We start from the raw sequence: 20,974 nt of genomic DNA on the forward strand, positions 1-20,974 counted from the left end.
CTGGCGAAATTGCTCTGTAAACTGAAGAGTTATAGAGAAGATTTTCTCTCCCAGCCTCAGCAGCAAACAGCAGATAATTGTTTTCTTCCTTGATTAGCTGATCTGTCTGCTGCTATTAAAAAGTTGGGCGTGATTTTTTAGCAGCAGACAGATTAGGCAAAAAACAAGCTGTTAACAGGTGTTCTTCCTAAGATTGTTGAGTGCAGTGGGGGACATTCAGGAATGTGATTTCACAGATGCTTTTATTCTGTCTTGCATTGTCAGATTGTGAATAAATAAAAGCATTTTTAAAATAAATATAAGGAAGTCAGCAATCAAATGTCCTTTTTTCCCGAAACACTCGTATTTCCATACTGTAGTTTGAGTCTTTGTGTAAGCTGTAAATTCTTTTTTCTTCTTAATTAAACTTTTGAAACACTTTCCACGCATTCCGTACAGAAATAAAATCATGTTTTCTACAGGTGTTGAGCAGATTAGCAGGTTGCTGACAAAATAGCGCACCGTCCCCCACTGCGCAGTATAACTTTAAACGGACAGGAAAAAGAGCATTTTCAGAGAGCAATTACGTTATGTTTATGCAGAATAAGTTATTAGATTTATGACCAATCTAATTTCTTATTCGTTTAAACAGTGACATTTCAGCTGCATACTCAGGTGAGCCCGAAAGTGCTACATTATTAATAACATCTTCCGTGTTGCATTAACATTGAAATGTTCTTTTTAACAAGTGTAAAAAGAGGCGATGGGCATTTAGGTAGATTGCCAGGGAAAAGGATTTATAAATATATTTTGTTAAAGCAAGTCAGTTTCTTGCAAAACATAAAAGACATTATTTCCAAGAAAGTTTAGCCTTTGTCACTAATGAAACCACTAAATTGGTTAAAATGGGAACAGGTGAGGCAGGCAGAGGGAAGGGGGAGGCATCTTCCCACCTCTATGACTTAAGAAAGTGTCAAAGAGAAATGTCTTGAGCGACATACAGAGCCGAAAACGTTTGGTGCGGTCTTCTCTGCTTTAAAGGTACACTCCTTGTGGATGAATTTTCACCTCAAACGTTCGCCCACCAGCTAACACAGAGAAGCACACTGTACTAAATGTACTTGCAAGAATAGCGTTTACAAACATAAAAAAACAAGTTTTATACTGTTATACGACACAGTGTATTAAAACACACTATGTTCACTACACTGCCCACTAAACCTCTTTCCCAGAATTTCACGGGGGCAAGGTCATGTAGCTGATTCACAGCTGGATACTAATTTTTCTGGTAAAAATTCAGATATTTGTCAACATACTTACTAAAATTAACCATCTCAGTATTTCTGCATAATTACAATATTTATGATGAAGGTGGAAGGTTGTGTACATTTGTAAAACTGAGCAATCTTGCTTTTATAAAATATACCAACTTTTTCACGTTTAATGCTTAACATGCTGTAATACAGTTTACAATGATTACAAGTCTAAACAGTATACAACTTTAATTCTTATCTCTATTAATATAACTATCAAGTGGTATTAAATAAATACAACTTTTTTTGTATAGATGACACTCTTCTCAAATGTATTAAAAAAATAAAAATGATTCCAATCTAATTTTCCCACGTGTGATACCATTAGGAAATACATTACGCTCCTGCTGTGTTTAACGATGGTATGAAAAATAAATTTAAATGGTGAGAAAGCTATGCTTAAAGTTACCTAAGGGACTTAAAAGAAAAAGATAACGATTTACAATGCATTGTCAGATTGTGAATCAATAAAGGCATTTAATTAAACACGCGTTTGCGATTTTAATCAAAATGTGGGTAATGGGGGTAAATAAAGCACATGCCTAACCCATTAGGCCACAGAAGTAATCACATGGGAAGGAGTGAAACTGATACAGACATTTCCAAAGAAAGTGTACTACTGTGATAATTTGAGCTATAGTATATGAATATAATTATATCGTTATTAATTTCTTTAGATAAGCAATTCCATATTATATTCCCTATTAATCAAATTCTAAAAAGTATGCGTGTTTTTACTGTGAAAACAAAATATTCGCAGAAAATGTTCAAACACTATACAGTACAGTAATTTTCTACAATGTATATAAACTTAATATAGTCAGAACAGGCACATAAAAACGTTTCCAAAATACCCACATGTAAGACTTTGATACTTAAAATGTTTAGAAATACTGGTGTGTATTTTTTATTTAAACTACCAATACCAGCCATATACAGTTTACATAATATGTTTATGTTCCTAAATTAATATCGTTTATGTGCATGTGAAAGGCATGGTGAATCAGAGATTTTCAAAACTTAATTTGTATGATTGGAAATCAATAAGTGATCAGAAGTGCTTTGGTGTTACGTTTTGTCAATTAAAAAATAAAGTATTTTCGTTTACAAAGACGGTTACAAAGAAAGTGTAATACGTGTAATTACCACGGTAATACATTGAATTTACAGCTTGTCCAAGGTCATTCATTATTAATACTATTAGTAATATCTTCGGAAAGACTTTGATGCATCAAATATTTCTGCATAATTAAAATATTTATGATGCAGGTGGAAGGTTGTGTACTTTTGTCCAACTGAGTAATCTTGCTTTTATAAAATATACCAAATTTTTAATGTTTAATGCTTAACATGCTGTAATACACAGTTTAAAATTATTAAACATCTAAAGAGTATACAACTTAAATTCTTAATTGGAAAAAGACTGTCCTTCAGCAGTGATCAGGATTCGAAACCATGTGTTTTCTGGTGACAGCTCAAATGCTGTACATAAGATGTTAAGCTTTATTAGCTCCACCTGGCAGTTTTACAAGGTGATTCCTTGTTTTACAGCAGTTTACTCCGTGCATTTTAAATGGCTGCATCCCTATATATAGTATGTGTAAAAAAGATGGGCAAAGTGGGAAAGATTGCATGTTGAGATGTCTAATATGTCATGTTAATATGTAATGAGGTGTTAACAAAGAAACCACACACAACAACTTGTATATAATCACGTAATAGTTTTTTTATCTTTCTATATGCCCTCCTTCTTTCTCGTTTTGTACTTCCTAGGTGTTAATTATTTGATGCATGTGAAAAAGAAAATGTTGTGTCTCAGCATTAGCACATAAAAAAACACAAAAATCACCAGTGTTCACTTACCACAGTTCTGTTAATTTACAGTTGCGATTCCTTAGAGTGGTAGACAACAGTTTCACTCCTGAATTCCCCAGGTTATTGTTACTCAGATAGAGTTCTCTCAGACTAGAGTGTTAAACTGAGGCCAGATCTTCACAACATCTCTCTGTAAGTCCACACTCACTCATCTTGCAGACAAAAAGACAGGCTCACAGCTGAACATCTGCACAGCTCGTCCAAATCATTGTTTCCATCATTTAGATCCTACATTAGTAGAAACCTCCGAGAAGCAGTGCAGACAGAATCTGACATTATTCTGACATGAAGCAAAACTTAAAAAACTGGAAATTAATTTCTCCCTTGCTCTTGGGAAGGATTGGGACAACAAGAATGAATGTACTTCCAGGATTTCTGTCTTCCTCCTTGTTTCTGTCTTATGCCCCTCAATGACCATTTCTAAAACTTCTGTCTATTTTGTGTGGTTTAAAGTCAGGGTGCCATGCTATTTCTCTCTACCCTCAAAACAACTACAGTGTATTCCTTTCTTGAGTTTTTCTAAGTGATTAATGTATTTAAATTGCAGAATTTAATTATTTTCATAATGCTTTGAGTTATACTAGGTGTAAAACATAATGTTTTAAGTGAGATGAATACCTTTTGCTGAAGAGTGGTCACTCAGGTAGTTGAAGCTTTAAGCTGAGCTGCACAGACGTTAGACTGTAGATCTGGGAGTGTTTGAGTGCTGTAGGTTTTACCTGAGGTTTTCTTCCCTCCCAAATAAATCTAGACTGAAGTTTGTCCTGAAATTTGACTTTATCTGTCATTACAGGGATATGTTTATACTGTCAGCTAATTGACAAAGTGGTAGTGCTGCATTTTAACACCATCAACATAACTTTTAATAAACAATTATCCAATTCAGGGTCACAGTTACCCAGAGCCTGTCCCAGGAAGCACTGGACACAAGGCAGGATTGAACCCTGGACAGGATGCCAGTCTATCAAAGAGCACACACTCATACCAGTGCCAGCTTTCCCACAAGTCTATTAACCTGCCAGCATGTTTGTGGACTGTAGGAGAAAACTGGAACACCACACAAACATGGGGTGAACATACAAACTCCATACAGATAGCACCCCAGGTCTGGAATTGAACCTAGGGCCCCAGTGTGATATCTCCTGCACTGAGCTGATGGAAGCAGTAAGCTGGAGACTGAATCCAGGTGCGGGCTCTGCTGGAAGCAAGCAGGGCAGGCAGGAGAAAGTGAAACTAGAGACGCGATCGAAATGGAAGGGTTGAGCTGAGAGGAACTGATTAAAGCACCAGGCAGAGTCGTTTAACATGCAGGGTTCAGTGCACAGGGATCAGTGCAAGACGTGGTCAAACAGGCAAGGTTAAAGCACACAGAGAGAGGAGAAAACACTGGGGAAATTCAAAGCTGAGAAGAATTAAATGAGACTAAAATAAGAGGTTAACATATTGATAAAGTTTGCATACCTAACTCACTTCCACAGCTACATCCTTTCAGATGTATATAGAATATTAAAAAATACAGTAGGAATACAACAGTTAAGAGTAAGATACAAATGAGAAATTTGGGTTGGCCCAGTCTTCAAAATCTTGAAGAAATATACAACAATCCTTATTTGGAGTCCTTTTTCTTCTGGGACAAACACCAGATGAGCTGCCTTCAGAGGCAGAAAGATACTTGTTTAGAACTGTCAAGACGGCAGCCATGAAATAAATCACTAGAAACTGGTTAAAGCTGAACAGACCTTGTGTTCAAATGAAGAAGGACTCTATGAATGAAATCTCATAAACAATGTTACCCACAGAATTATAAATCAACAACAACGTAAACATATCTATAAAAAGATGGGCAAAGTGGGAAAGATTGCATGTCGAGTCTCTCAGCAATGAGATATTAACAAAGAAGCCAGAGACAAGAACTTGTATAAAGTTGCGTAACAGTTTTTTGTCTTTCTGTATGCCCTCTTTCTTTCTTGTTTTGTACTTCCTAGGTGTTTCTTTCTGATGCATGAGAAAAAGTGAATGTTGTGCGTTTCAGAATATCTACATCAAACAATAAAAAACAAAGAAATCACCAGTGTTCACTTACCACAGTGTTGTTAATTTACAGTTGGGATCCCTCAGAGCTGCAGACAGCAGTTTCACTCCTGAATCCCCCAGGTTATTTTTACTCAGATCCAGCTCTGTCAGACTGGAGTGTTGAGACTGAAGAGCAGAGGCCAGATCTTCACAACAACTCTCTGTTAGTCCACATTCCCACATCCTGCAGACAAAAAAGACAGGAGCACAGCTCATCCACATCTTTCTTTCCAAGTCTTCACTACAACACCCAGCTCAGCAGTAATATACAACATCATGTCATTATCCATCTCAGAGTGTCCATGGATGAGGATGATGAAGATAACACCTTCAAAATTTGGGTTCCAGGAGGAAGAAGAAAGATGAGAAGAAATTCTCAGTAAGGGAGACAGTGGGACACAGGGAGACACACGGAGCTACAGTGACTGGAAATGGGAAACAGAAATAGAAAGACTTTGACTTTTAACCATAATAAAAATTGCTTCACATTTATTATTATATTTTATTTTGATGTCATCTTCTTATAGTTATTTTAGTTAGTTACAGTGTTGTTGTATTTCTTCAATTGGTTTATTAATCCCAAATGTAAATGACCAATACTGGAGTAAGTGGACTGGAGATTTTGATGTTTGCAGATATTTTGAGAAAAACAACTTTCCCATTTAACGAAAAGACAGACTCCCAGACTCCCACATGTAACATAGTCAAAACACACCAACACCTTCAGACAAGAGTCTACAGTTTTACTGGAGGAATTCTAGAGACATTCTGCTCCTCACCAACCCCTCAAACACTCTCCTCCTCTACAGACCCTCCACCTGAGACTGTGTTAATCCTGCTCTTGCAGAAGAGGAGCTGGGTCTGGCCCAGCAGAAAGAGCACTGGGTACAATTCTCTTCTTACTAACATAACTCACCCTGAACACAACAGCAGCCGGAACACAACCGCACATCCTGAGTGTTTTTTCTTTGAGAATGAATGTGGATGCCTTGCACTATGTTCATCCTCTCCAGACATTTTACCAATCCTAATCCAGTCCCTTCTGTTCCTCTTTTTTCCTGATAATCTCTGCCTTTTTCCCCCTGTCTATTGAATTTAAACTCACCCACACCTCCAAGCTCATTAGTTGATCCGTACACTCTGGATCTCTCCATAGTGCTGTTGTGATTCTCGCTCTCCAGCTTTTTACTCTAGGGACACGTAGCTTCGGACCCCCTCAAGTTCAATGAGCACGGTACATGTTTATTTAACCTGGTTGAACTAAAATATAGCTTGTATTCACTAGAACCCTTACAGTATAGCACCCCAAACAATTACAGTATCTCCAGTTTTACTAGAGGAATTCTAGTGAGATCCTGCTCTTCACCAACCCCTCAAACTCTCACTCCCTCTACAGACCCTCTGCCTGAGACTGTGTTTATCCTGCTCTTGTAGAAGAGGAGTTGGCTCTGGCCCAGCAGAAAGTGCACTGGGTGCAATTCTCTTCTTACTGACATAACTCACCCTAAACACAACAGCAGGGCTGCTGAAGGTCAGAATAAGGTAAGAGAAGAGTTGGATCAAGAGAGTCAACATGGGGGTCAGACAGGTTCAGGTGCTATAGCAGTGAAAGTGTACCTGAATATCAACACAGAAGTGAAACCATAACCAGAGGTACAACATTAAATTCATACAGTATATAACACACAGGATGACCTAGGTTCTTAATGTGACCGATGGTAATGTTCTTAATGTGGCATAACAAAATGACACTTTTAATTTGGCAGTGCCTCCACCTGAAACAGACCTGAATCAATCTGTGAGTATATTAGGCTTTTGGGACACATACTGCAGCCTACTGCTAATGTAGCAGTACTGCCAAATTGTAATGTACTGCTAGCTACATTAAGTGACACTAGCTTGGCAGCACCTTTCAAAATGAAATGAAAGCCTAAACCCTGCTTAAGAAAAAAAATTCCTGGACCAGGTAAAGTCAACTTAAGCAAAGACATGGTTATGTACTATTATGTCTATAGAATAGATTTGAGCTACTTTTGGAGAGGCACAATTTTTTGTTTGTTTGGGAGGGGAGTGAGACCACTCCCTGTGCATCACTGCATGGTCCCAGTCTGGGTGGTCTTATCAACCCCAGCAGTTGTGACAGAGACCCAATATGACAAAAACAAGGTGATTTTCTATTAGCTGTGGGTCTGCAGAATAAATTTAAGGTATTTTTGAAGAGGCACAAATTTTTCTTTGGTCATGACAGGAGTGAGACCACATCTTGCTCATCACTGCACGGTCCCAGTCTGGTAATAGGAGGTGCTCTACATACCTCAGCAGTTTTGACAGAGACACGTGGGAGAGGTATTCGTTTAAATAATTTAAGTGTGATAACACTTTGTTACGGAGCCCGGGAGGGGCCATCAGTAGGAAAAAAAGTTATATCGTGGGAACGATTTACAATTCATGCTCACAAAATTACTTTTTCCTTCGTTTTCCTTGTGTCACGGTATTCGCACGCATGTAGAAAGTTTCTAAAATGCCAGCATTATCCCAGGCTCCGAGCAACCACTATCAAACGCTATATAACACATTTCCGAGTCTTTATATCTGTTGTGTATCTTAATAAAGAGCCGTTCTTATATTATTTTAACTATTTTATTAACTACACAGATCACGCCCTTACACCATATATTCCCGCCTTCTACTCTCTCGTTCTGTTGTCTCGCGATGTCTACTCACTATACTACATCCCTTCCTTTGTTATTTTTAAAGTCCATAACTTTACCATACAATTGTAACAGTTCTATATCAACACACAGTAAACGGTTATTAACTATTACAACAAAATGTATGTAAAACCTTCCATTTCTATTCAACACATTTTACAACAATTTCTATGCGTACCAACTCAAATTTTAGTTCACTTAAGTCACTTCTAAATATCACCTCATTTCTAGCAGTCTAAGCAACATCTACATAGATAACAAACAAAATAGAGCAATTTAACATTTGGAGAGCTGTGCAAGTCCTATATTTTTAAATGTCTCTGTAACGAGCCGGTTTCCTGATAACCCTGCCACTTCTGGTTGTTACTTCACTTCTGGGTAAAGTTACTGACTCTCCACTGTCTGAGTCCTCCACATCAGAAAGTCTTGTATTCTCAGCATTTTCTGTTTCTGCAGATTCAAAATCAAGATCCAATGGAGGAGCGTGTCGAAGATGTTTTACATTTCTCATTATTTTTGAGCCATCTTCCACATTCACTAACTCAAAAGAGTTACAAGAGGTGTTGAGGGGTTTATGATCCATTTGAAGTGTGAACTTGCCTCCCCATAAACATGTCCTAAAATGTTCCACTGCCCAAACACAACCCAAGGCTTCACACTCTATTTCCGAGTAATGCCTTTCTGTTGGGGTAAGTAAGCGACTTGCAAATGCCACTGGTTTGTTCTGTCCATGTTCTTGTCTTTGTAGCAATACTGCTCCAAGCCCTACAGGACTCACGTCACTGATCACTACTGTTGGCGCATCTAGTTTGAAGCAGCCATTCAAAATGCGCGGTACAAACCCGCAGTACGGTAAACTACCCACAAGCCACCGCAGGGCACCGCGGTAAGTGATTGACAGGGGCACTCGTGGTGCATTGGTTGGTAGTGAAAAGATTTAATCATTTAATGTCTTTACTGTGCACATTTTAATCCGCTTAGTTTTGAATATTTATATGGAATTTTACCACTAAAGGGAAATTTTAGTAGCTGAGCATAAAAAGAAGAGGAGCATAACGCATCTGAAGGTCATAAACTATATTAATTTAGGAACATAAACATTACTGTATGTACGTAAACTGTACTGTGTATGGCTGGTCTTGGTAGTTTAAAGAAAAAATACACACCAGTCTTCCATTTCTCCCTAAACATTTTAAGCATGAAAGTTTTATGAAACGGTACCCAAATATGCGATTGCTGTATAGAATGAATTTTAATTTTAAAAAATTATTTAACACGGAAATTAACGGAAATGTTTACATCTTCCGCCTGAGAACAGTCACCCGTTGCTACCCAACGCAGAAACACAGCCACTAACTAGCAAAGAGAGGACATTAGCTAGCCAATATGATAAAAAAATAAATGATTATTTTGTTTATTTCTTTTGCACATTTATTTGAACATTTCCATCGATTGTATAAGGACTTGGAACCTGTCCAATCCCTAGTTCATCCGGCATTTTCTTTTACGCTGCCGGCATTCTCCCGGTCTGGCGCCGGTCTGTGTCTTCTAGGACAGTGGTTCTCAAACTGTGGTACGCGTACCGGCAGTGGTACGTGGAGTGCCGCCAGCTGGTACGCCAAATGACCGTGGAACTGTGTTGTGTGCGCTGAAAAAATCAGGACAGGTTTTCATATTTTGTATTTTTATACGTGTCGAATACGCAGCCTACGTACTACGGTACAGTGCACGCTAATACTTCAGTGGACACAAGAGATACTCTGTAATTCTATACCACTCTATAGGAATGCGTACTATGGACGCAAGTGACCAATTGTATTTTAAAAAAGCTACTGTATCAGAGTTAATGTGGAGCTAATGTGTCGGAGTTTGTACAGACGGTGCTAGAGCAATGACAAGCCGACACAGCGGTGTAGTTGCACGAATTAGAGAGGTTGCTCCAGAAATTATGGTTTCATTGCAACATCCACCGCGAGACCTTTGCCGTCAAGAAAATGCCTGACGATTTAAAATCTTTTAGACTGTTGTGAATTGTATCAAGGCTCGAAAAATTAATTCACATCTGCTTTGCTCGACTAAACAGGCTCACCCCTCTCACTGAAATGGTGCTTTTTTATTTTTGTGTTTTTTTTTCTGTAAAACACTTTGAGAAGCCACATTTTAATATATCAAACAAAGTTTATTATTATAATATTTATTATATGTATGTCTGAGTGTGTGTGCACATGCGCTCATGTTGGTCATTGATAATTTCTGGGGTTCCTATGAGATGATGACTTGTAGAGTAGGTGGTACTTGGATGCTTTGGTTGGATTAGGGGTGGTACTTGGTCCAAAAAGTTTGAGAACCACTGTTCTAGGATATAATGCCAGCGAACTCTTGTTTTTATGTCTACTATAACAGACAATCTCCTTTGCTTTTAACCGAGCGTTTAATAATTTCCTAAAATGAAAATGATTTACTTTATTTCCCTCACAGGATCAATAAAAGTATCTATCATCTGTCTAAACTATGGGACAGAATTCTGGGGTCTCCCCATACCAGAGATTATGATAGGGCTTCAGAATGGTGATTGGCTGACACCATCTGACACCAGTTTGCTATACATACTGTACCAGGAAGAGGATTTCGAAACGTGTATTTTAAAAGTTTAAGAAGTAAAAACCTTACAGCGTACACAGATTTCTAAACTGATCAGGATCGTTATCTTTGTCTTATGCATAATAATGTTCACCGCTCTGTCCAGCAAATTATTAATAAACTTTATTTTATATAGCGTTTTAAACGAATAAGTAATTAGATTGCTCATAAACCTAATCACTTATTCTACATAAACACAGCGTAATTGCTCTCTGAAAATGCTTTTTCTTTTTATTTAGGCTCAGATTTCAACTATAGATCGTATTATTATAAACCTTCTTGGAAAAATGTCTTTTATGTAAACCATGTTTGCTATTAATTCATTTAGGGCTAGAATATGTTCATTGTCTTCCAATGAAAGAAGGGTTCCTTTCGCCGTAGTCGAGTTGACATTAGAAGCTTGCCACGCCCGGACTGTTACACCAACGCATTAGCATGTTAAAGCGATTTCATTGAGGAGCCTAGCCTTTCTTAACTAGTAAGTACTGTACTTACTGGGTTTTTGAGGGGGGAGGTGTCTTTCGCTGGAAATCTCACCTCCTTCTACTTTGAAAATACCTGTGAAACCGGTTTAATTCGTCACAGCCAGCACTCCCGCAGAGAGGGGGGTTGTATTTGCAGTGTATCGGTATACAGTAGATGGGAAAGCCAGAGCCGACCGCTACGCCGCCACGTGTTATGCTCTTCGTTAATGTCTAAGCTGGAACACATCATTATATCTCATTTTGTATTTCTTAAAAAAAAATTGTTTGCCCAGCCTAACAGTATTGTTGTTATTGTTTTTAACCTGTAAAGCGCTTTGAGGGGCCACCTTTAAAGGCGCCATATACAATAAAGTTCATTATTATTACTGTTGTTAATTTGCTGGAGAGCGATTTACGTTGCATTGTGCATTGTGCTGCTGTAATACAGTTTTAAATAATTAAAAGTCCTAACAGTATCAGCTTTATTTATGGGTTTTAAATAAAGGCGATTTAAACACGATTTAAATCAATATAAATGTTTATATTGTAACGCCTAGGTGACTATTCATTGTTATTGAAATGTCTTAAATTCGATCATGTTGTGATATTTAGAAATATACATTTGTTTGGTGTGAGTGAAGTTTTATTTAATCTCTGAGCCATACTGATTCTTATGGAAGCCAGTTTCCGCCAGGGAGTAAAAAAAAAAAAAAACACACAATGGTATTCTCTCCGATGCAGTGCAGTTAAAAACATATCTCTGATGCCGTTCCTAAATGAATATCATTTATGACCATCAGACGCTTTATGCTCCTTTTCTTTTTTTCCTGTAGATTGAACAGGGAGAGGCATTTCATGATATACTTTTCACTGATGAAACAACAGTGGCTCTGGAACAGTTTTCAACCATGTCATTTTATAAAAAGGGGAGATATGTAGGCGTTACTGAAGCTAAATGTTTAGCCTTTGTCACTAATGTAACCACTAAATAAAGACATATAGAAATCCCTACGTTACAGACTGTATATGACTGGTATTGGTAGTTCAAAGAAAAAATACACACCAGTATTCCACTTTCTCCCGAAACATTTTAAGGATCAGAGTCTTACATGTGGTTATTTCGGAAACGTTTGTACGTGCTCCTTCTGACCATGTTAGTGTTTACTGTTACTGACCATATTAAGTTTAAGTGCCTGTGGGCACTTTTCCTGTCCGTGGGGGGTGGACCGTCTTTCATTAGAAGGTTAGTCTGTTCTACTCTGAGAATGTAGAGGGGGTGGAAAGTGCCCGCGGTCACTTAATTAGTATTAAAAGTCGCACTGATTCCCTTGCGAAGATACGGACGAAGGAATATCCGTGCGTGGTCAAAAAATGGCATAAAAAACGACAAAGTGAAGGCTGTGAAAACATTCAGAATGTACTTTATACACAAAGCAAGTGTTCTCACAACTCTAGGAGGTTTCGCGAAAATGCTACAGGCGTGCCAAAATCGTTTTTTTTTTTTTTTTATTCAAGGTGGCTTTACCGCGGTTTTCATTTTCAGATTGTGAATCAAAAAGGCATTTAATTAAACACGCGATTGCGATTTTAATCAATTACTGTATTGATTGAAACACACATTCTGTACAGATACAGTACAGTCACATTCTCCTGTCGTCCAGTGGTGTAAAACGAATTAGCAGGTGATTGAGATAACAATGCACCGACCACTGAGTGGAATTTGTTCTAAATTGTAAAAAGAGGTGATTATTCTTAATAATTCCATGTCGCATTAACTAACCTCTTCAGTTTATACCGCCAGACAGTACATGAATATAATTATATTGTTATTAATTTGTTTAGATACGCAATTCTGTATTATATTCCCTGTTAATCAAATTCTAAAAGTATGCATTTGTTAGATAACAAGCGAATTCACAGAAAAGGTTAAAAGACTATCACTTTTCACAAAGAATATAATCCTAATATAAGTCTAAATCCTAATATAAGTCTAAACAGTATCAGCTTTATTTACGGGTTGCAATTTAAAAAAAGTCAAAAACCGCACTCAAAATGCAATTTAGAGCTTTCTGGCAAGAGGAGACACCCAAATTAATAATGTAACATGCCACTGTTTGTGCATGAAGAAGGTTATACTGCTATTTCCTTAGATACGCGATGCCTGTCTGTCCTGTGCTGTGCTGTCCTGTGCTGCTGTGCTCTCTGTCTCTCTCAATTCAATTCAAGGTGCTTTATTAGCATGACAGATGGGTACAATCAGTGTTGGGTATTTACTTTGCTTTGAGATGCCACTTTTAAAGGTGATATATAAAATCAAGGCTTTAACTTGCTTTAACTCTGCAAGTCTGAGTTCTTGTGTCTGTCCTATCCGAACCCGAAAGTATTACAATATGTATCTTTATAGCAGGTGGTGTACAGCTTTTTAGTATAGATTACACTTTTCTAAAATGTATTTAAAAAATAAAAACGATTACAATCTAATCTTTCCACGTTTGATCCCAAGATCCCAAGAAAAATAAATCTAAACGGGGAGAAAGCTATGCTGAAAGTTTATTAAGATACTAAGAAGACAAAGATATCGATTTATGTTGCATTTGTCTGATTGTGAATAAAAAAACACATATATTTAAACCCGCATTTGCGATTTAAATCAAAACGCGATTTAAATCAATATAAATGTTTATATTGTAACGCCTAGGTGACTATTCATTGTTATTAAAATGACTTAAATTCGATCATGTTGTGATATTTAGAAATATAAATTTGTTTGGTGCAAGTGAGGTTTTATTTAATCTCTGAGCCAGGGAAACGTTTAATTATTTCAAAGAAATGTTTGTTAAAAAAAATTCATGGCTCCAACAGTATTTGATCACAGACCGTGCGACATGGGAGTCAGGAACCTAACCCACAGCACCACCGGCAAGGTCACATAGAGAGTGCTGAAAAAGCACTACAGAAACATTATCAACAGACAATGTACAGCGTGTACTATTCTTATGTTGTGGGTACATGAATATAATTATATCGTTATTAATTTCTTTAGATACGCGATTCCATATTATATTCCTATTTAATCAAATTCTAAAAGTATGCTTGTTGACTCCGGTATCACGTTAGTTAAAAACTTTGATGCTTAAAATGTTTAGGGAGAAATGGAATACTGGTGTGTATGTTTTCTTTAAAGTACCGAGACCAGCCATATGCTGTATGTTTAAGTTCCAAAATTAATATTGTTTATGGCCTTCACACGCGTTACAGTATGCTCCTATTCTTTTTATGCTCAGCTACTAAGATTTCCCTTCAGTGTTAAAATTCCATATAAATATTCAATACTTAAACGGGCACAGTTAAGACATTAAATATACATATACATACTGTATACAGTACAGTTTGCATACGGTAATATGTTTATGTTCCTAAATCAATCTCTTTTAGGAGCATGTGAAAGGCATCGTGAATCGATTCTCAAAAATTACTGTACTTTGTATGATTGGAAACAAATGCGTGATTGCGAAATGCTGTGGTGTTACTTTTACAAAGACGGTCAATGAAAAAAAGAATGTGGACCAGGGCAATACTTTGAGTTTACAGCTTGTCCAAGGTCATTCATTATTAATACTATTAGTAATATCTTCGTTAAAGACTTTGATGGCTACAGCCCAAACATGAGAGGTTGAGCTTTATTAGCTCCACCTTGTGGAAATTCCGGATACTATTATTTTACTTGCGGTATTACAGGAGAACCTACGGTAACTCGCGGTAGACTGCGTAAAGCGCACCGCAAAATAAGCGGTATCGCCCGCTCGTTTTGAATGGCTGCATCTGTACATGTGGTTAGTTTGGAAAAGTTTTTACATGCTCCTTCTGACTATATTACAGATGCAGCCATTCAAAACGAGCAAGGTATGTTGCGGTACAACGCGGTGGGCGTGTCACATATCAATGCGTCATATCACAGCATACTGCATGCAAATTAGGTTATGTTAATAGTATCCGGAATCACCTTGTAAAACTGCCAGGGGGAGCTAATAAAGCTTACCATCTCATGTACAGCATTTGTGCTGTCACCAGAAAACGCCTGGTTACAAATCCCAGTCACTGCTGAAAGACAGTCATTTTCCAATTAAGAATTTAAACGACAATACTTTATTTTTTCATTGACAAAAAGTAACACCACAGCATTTCGTTGATCCGATAACATATCCGTTTCCAATCATACAAAGTAAGTTTTGAGAATCTCCGATTCACCATGCCTTTCCACGTGCTCATAAATGATATTAATTTAGGAATACAGACATATTATGTTAAAATCGCGTGTTTAATTAAATACTTTTATTGATTCATAATCTGACAAAGATGGTGCATAATTGCGCATCAAGCAAAATCCTGTTTCCCCGATTGTCAGAAAAAATAATTAGCTCACTGATATGTTTATGTAGAGGTTGTGAAAATTTTCACAAGTCGTGGTCTTTAAAATGCATTTGGTTTGAAGGCTTTCTGTGTTTCACTTGCGAAGATATGGACAAAAGAATATTCGAGCGTGGTAAAAAAAATGGCATAAAAATAAGATGGGAAAAATATTTTTTAAATTTTTAAAAAATAAATAAAACATGGTATATAATGATGTGTTCCTGCTTAACTTAGACATTGCATGACTTTTAAACCTATAAAAACAGGTTTTGATAGTTAATAACCACTTTTTATGAGCAAAAAAACAGCTGATTTTTCTTCCTCGTGATCAGCTTAGAATCTGTGTATGCTGTAAGGTTTTTACTTCTTAATTAAACGTTTAAAATACACAAATTTCATAAAGACAACACATGTTTCGAATAGAAAAAATCATATTCTGTTGTATTCCTGGTATGTAGAACAGATCATCAGGTATTTTTCTCCCAATCAGAGGCTCTTAAAATAGCGTACCACCCACTTCGCTCCGTCAGAGAGAGGGAGGAAGCGCTGAGCTCTTTATTGCACAATGGCCGTTCTGCGTCTGCATTCATAACTTAGTGCTTAAAATTAAACAACGTAAATGTAAATCATTTTCTTTGACTTCTAAGTCCCTTAATTATCATTAAGCACAGGTTTCTCACCACTTAGACTACTTTTTGATACCATCATTAGACAAAGCAGGAACTTGTTGTACTTTCTAATGACATTACACGTGGAAAGATTACAGATTTTAATTGTCTTTTATTTTGTTATACGTTTTAGAAAAGTTTAATCTATACATACACCACAAAACTATTCTCGATTGTATTTCTTAATGCTATGTTACATTTAGTTCATTGTTTTGAACACATCTAATTTAGAAAGTTAGGTGTTAGCATAAACTATTAGTAATCAATAATATTAAATTTAGCACTGTAATAAATTGTTGCACTTTTCCCCGCATCTTGTAATACCGTATTTTTATTGTTCAAATATGCATTAAATTTGACTACCAGAAAATAAGTTAAATACAAAATTAAAGAAAAATAGGCTAAAACATCATTCAAAATATTTTGCTAACAATGTTAACTGTTTATAAAAATAAAATTTATTAACTAAGGAATAGGATGGCAGTTTGTTAGTATGCAAAGGAACAAGTAATAGGTTTATTCCATGCTGAAAAAAAGAAGAAAGAGAACACAACGTTGTGTTCTCTTTCTTCTTTTTTTCAGCATGGAATAAACCTATTACTTGTTCCTTTGCAGCCTACGCATGCTGACGCAGCTACCCACCTGAACTAGTTTGTTAGTATGTTTTTTTTCATAAATACAACAGAACCAGATGTCTCAGTGGCTTTCAAAATTAAATTATGCATTCATACCTCTGAACTAGAATTTTAACTAAGCAATCCATCCATTTCTAATGGTGGCCAAGTGGTTAGAATTGCTATCTTGCAGCACTGGGGCCCTAGGTTCAATTCCTGCCATCCTGTGTGTGTGGAGTTTGCATGTTCTTTTTGGATTCCGTGTTTTTTCTCCATATCTGTGATATGATTTCCTCTCGCACTCCAAAACATACTGGTAGGTTAATTGGCTTATGGGAAAACTGGCCCTGATACGTGTGTGTTTGTGTCTGTCTGTCCTGTGATGGACTGGTGCTGTGTCCAGGGTGTATTCTGCCTTGTGTCCGTTGCTTACTGGGATAGGCTCCAAATCCTCTGTACTGGATAAAGAGATAAGAAAATGGATGGAAGTAAAGGCACTGTGTGGATGGAACTATACACAGTGTTAGAAACCCACTATGAGATGGCAGCATCTCACTGAGGATAAATGATTTTATAGTGCTTGCTTAAGGAAAGCCTTTCCACCTCTCTTGCACATCAGTATCCATACCTAGTTAGTTATTTAAACAAGTTGCCTCTAAATACAGATGCAGCCATTCAAAATTTTAGTAGCTGAGCATAAAAAGAAGAGGAGCATAACCCATCTGAAGGTCATAAACGATATTAATTTAGGAACATAAACATTACTGTATGTATGTAAACTGTACTGTGTATGGCTGGTCTTGGTAGTTTAAGGAAAAAATACACACCAGTCTTCTATTTCTCCCTAAACATTTTAAGCATGAAAGTTTTATGAAACGGTACCCAAATATGCGATTGCTGTATAGAATGAATTTTAATTTAAAAAAATTATTTAACACGAACATTAAGCTGTTTACATCTTCCGCCTGAGAACAGTCACCCGTTGCTACCCAATGCAGAAACACAGCCAGTAACTAGCAAAGAGAGGACATTAGCTACCCAATATGATAAAGAAATAAATGATTATTTTGTTTATTTCTTTTGCACATTTATTTGAACATTTCCATCGATTGTACAAGCACTTGGAAACTGTCCAATCCCTAGTTCATCAGGCATTTTACCGGTCTGGCGCCGGTCTGTGTCTTCCAGGATATAATGCCAGCGAACTCTTGTTTTTATGTCCACTATAACAGACGTAATAAACTTTAATAATAAACTTTATTTTATATAGCGTTTTAAATGAATAAGTAATTAGATTGCTCATAAACCTAATCACTTGCTTTTTCTTTTTATTTAGGCTCAGATTTCAACTATAGATCGTATTATTAATAACCATAATAACAACCAACCAACAAAAACAACCATATAAACATAATACCAACCAAAAACATAGATAACAACCACAATACAAAATCAAATATATTGTAACGCAACGGGGGCTCAGGCGGGCGCCCTTGTCGCATCAGGTCGGCCCCACACTGTCCGGGGCTCGAACCCGGGACTTCCGCGTCTCTCTACAGCGACCTAGCCCCGTGAGCTAAAGAGAGATCTCTCCACAGCCCAGTAGCTGTAGTCCTGCTATCACAGGGAAGGGCGGTGACGTCACCTGCTCTGGTACGCCGGCTCTTACACAGTGCCTGTCGGCCGTAAGCATTACAATATCAAACCATTTTACTCTCGCAAAGTCCTCCAATTATCATAATCCCGCCCCTTATGCAAAACCAAACCTTCCTCCCATCCCAGTTTATCCTGTTTATCATAAACAAAATCCACCTCAATTTTCAACATAAAGCATTACACAAAATCAATACCTCAACACTCCATACTCAACAACGATAATTCACAAACAGCCAGAACATGTAACTACACATTCCCAAACAGACCTAATTTCCATAGCCCCGCCCCTTATGCAAAACCAACATCCCTCCCCTGTTCCCTCCCTCCCCTGGCGGTTGTAATTGTTTTTATTTTCAAATAAATTTTAGCAAAGTCATGTATTTTAAAAATCTTAAGATTTTTATATTTATGTCTTTATTTAGTGGTTTCATTAGTGACAAAGGCTAAACTTTCTTGGAAAAATGTCTTTTATGTAAACCATGTTTGCTATTAATTCATTCAGGGCTAAAATATGTTCATTGTCTTCTAATGAAAGAAGGGTTCCTTTCGCCGTAGTCGGGTTGAAATTAGAAGCTTGCCACGCCCAGACTGTTACACCAATGCATTAGCATGTTAAAGCGATTTCATTGAGGACCCTAGCCTTTAACTAGTAAGTACTGTACTTACTGGGTTTTTGAGGGGGGGGAGGTGTCTTTCGCTGGAAATCTCGCCTCCTACTTTGAAAATACCCATGAAACCGGTTCAATTCGTCACAGCCAGCCTGCAGAGAGGGGGGTTGTACTTGCAGTGTATACAGTACACGCGTTATGCTCTTCGTTAATGTCTAAGCCGGAACATATCATTATATCTCATTTTGTATTTCTTAAAAAAAAAAATCATTTTCCCAGCCTAACAGTATTGTTTTTAACCTGTAAAGCGCTTTGAGGAGCCACCTTTAAAGGCGCCATATACAATAAAGTTCATTATTATTACTATTATAAATTTGCTGGACAGAGAGGTGAACATTATTACACAGAAGACAAAGATAGCGATTTACGTTGCATTGTGTATCGTGCTGCTTTAATACAGTTTTAAATAATTAAAAGTCTAAACAGTATCAGCTTTATTTATGGGTTTTAAATAAAGGTGATTTAAATGCGATTTAAATCAATATAAATGTTTATATTGTAACGCATAGGTGACTATTCATTGTTATTAAAATGACTTAAATTCAATCATGTTGTGATATTTAGAAATATACATTTGTTTGGTGCGAGTGAAGTTTTATTTAATCTCTGACTCAGTGATGGCCTGGCATGGTGAGGTGCGCTGGCAGCTATGTGGTGTTACGCAGTGGTGGCCTGACACGGTGAGGTGCGCTTGCAGCTATGTGACGCAGTGGTGGCCTGGCACGGTGAGGTGCGCTGGCAGCTGTGTGATGCAGTGGTGGCCTGGCACCGTGAGGTGCGCTGGCAGCTGTGTGGTGTGACGCAGTGGTGGCCTGGCACGGTGAGGTGCGCTGGCAGCTGTGTGATGCAGTGGTGGTCGGGTATGTAGAGGTGCACTGGCAGCTGTGTGGTGTGACGCAGTGGTGGCCTGGCACGGTGAGGTGCGCTGGCATATAATGAATATATTCATGTGCATCCAACACACAGTTCAACGCTAGCAACTACACAAAATCTAAAATATGAGCTCTACTTGCCACTTACAATACCAACAGTAACAGCTAACTTTAGTAGTGACATTTTCATGGATCTTTTTAACAATAAAATTTACAACATCAGACTTCAGACACAATTAAACAGGCCTCAAAAAAGTCTGGTACAAACATTTTCAGCATGGTGAAACATGGTGAACATTTCCACCACTGCGTCACACCACACAGCTGCCAGCGCACCTCACCGTGCCAGGCCACCACTGCATCACCCAGCTGCCAGCGCACCTCACCATGCCAGGCCACCACTGCATCACACAGCTGCCAGCGCACCTCACCGTGCCAGGCCACCACTGCGTCACCCAGCTGCCAGCGCACCTCACCGTGCCAGGCCTCCACTGCATCACACAGCTGCCAGCGCACCTCACCGTGCCAGGCCACCACAGCGTCACACCACACAGCTGCCAGTGCACCTCTACATACCCGACCACCACAGCATCACACAGATGCCAGCGCACCTCACCGTGCCATGCCACCAGCTGTGTCAAACCACACAGCTGCCAGCGCAACTCACCGTGCCAGGCCACCACTGCATCACACAGCTGCCAGCGCACCTCACCGTGCCAGGCCACCACAGCGTCACACCACACAGCTGCCAGCGCACCTCACCGTACCAGGCCACCACTGCGTCACACCACACAGCTGCCAGAGCACTTCACCGTGCCAGGCCACCACTGCGTCACACCACACAGCTGTCAGCGCACCTCACCGTACCAGGCCACCACTGCATCACACAGCTGCCAGCGCACCTCACCGTGCCAGGCCACCACTGCGTCACAACACACAGCTGCCAGTGCACCTCTACATACCCGACCACCACTGCATCACACAGCTGCCAGCGCACCTCACCGTGCCAGGGCACCACTGCGTCACATAGC

At 38.4% G+C, this 20,974-nt stretch overlaps 1 protein-coding gene across 1 annotated transcript in view; it reads right to left on the reverse strand.

Moving 5' to 3' along the window:
- Positions 1-20,974, reverse strand: part of LOC148646745 (NACHT, LRR and PYD domains-containing protein 3-like) — a 2,700,574-nt gene that overhangs the window by 1,821,899 nt on the left and 857,701 nt on the right. Inside the window, exon 5 of the mRNA XM_088608537.1 lies at positions 5,251-5,424. Coding sequence (XP_088464663.1) covers positions 5,251-5,424 — 174 coding nt within the window. The remainder of the gene's footprint in view (positions 1-5,250; positions 5,425-20,974) is intronic.

This window comes from Lepisosteus platostomus, chromosome 16 (assembly GCF_059453375.1).
Source record: "Lepisosteus platostomus isolate fLepPlt1 chromosome 16, fLepPlt1.hap1, whole genome shotgun sequence".
NCBI lineage: Eukaryota > Metazoa > Chordata > Actinopteri > Semionotiformes > Lepisosteidae > Lepisosteus > Lepisosteus platostomus.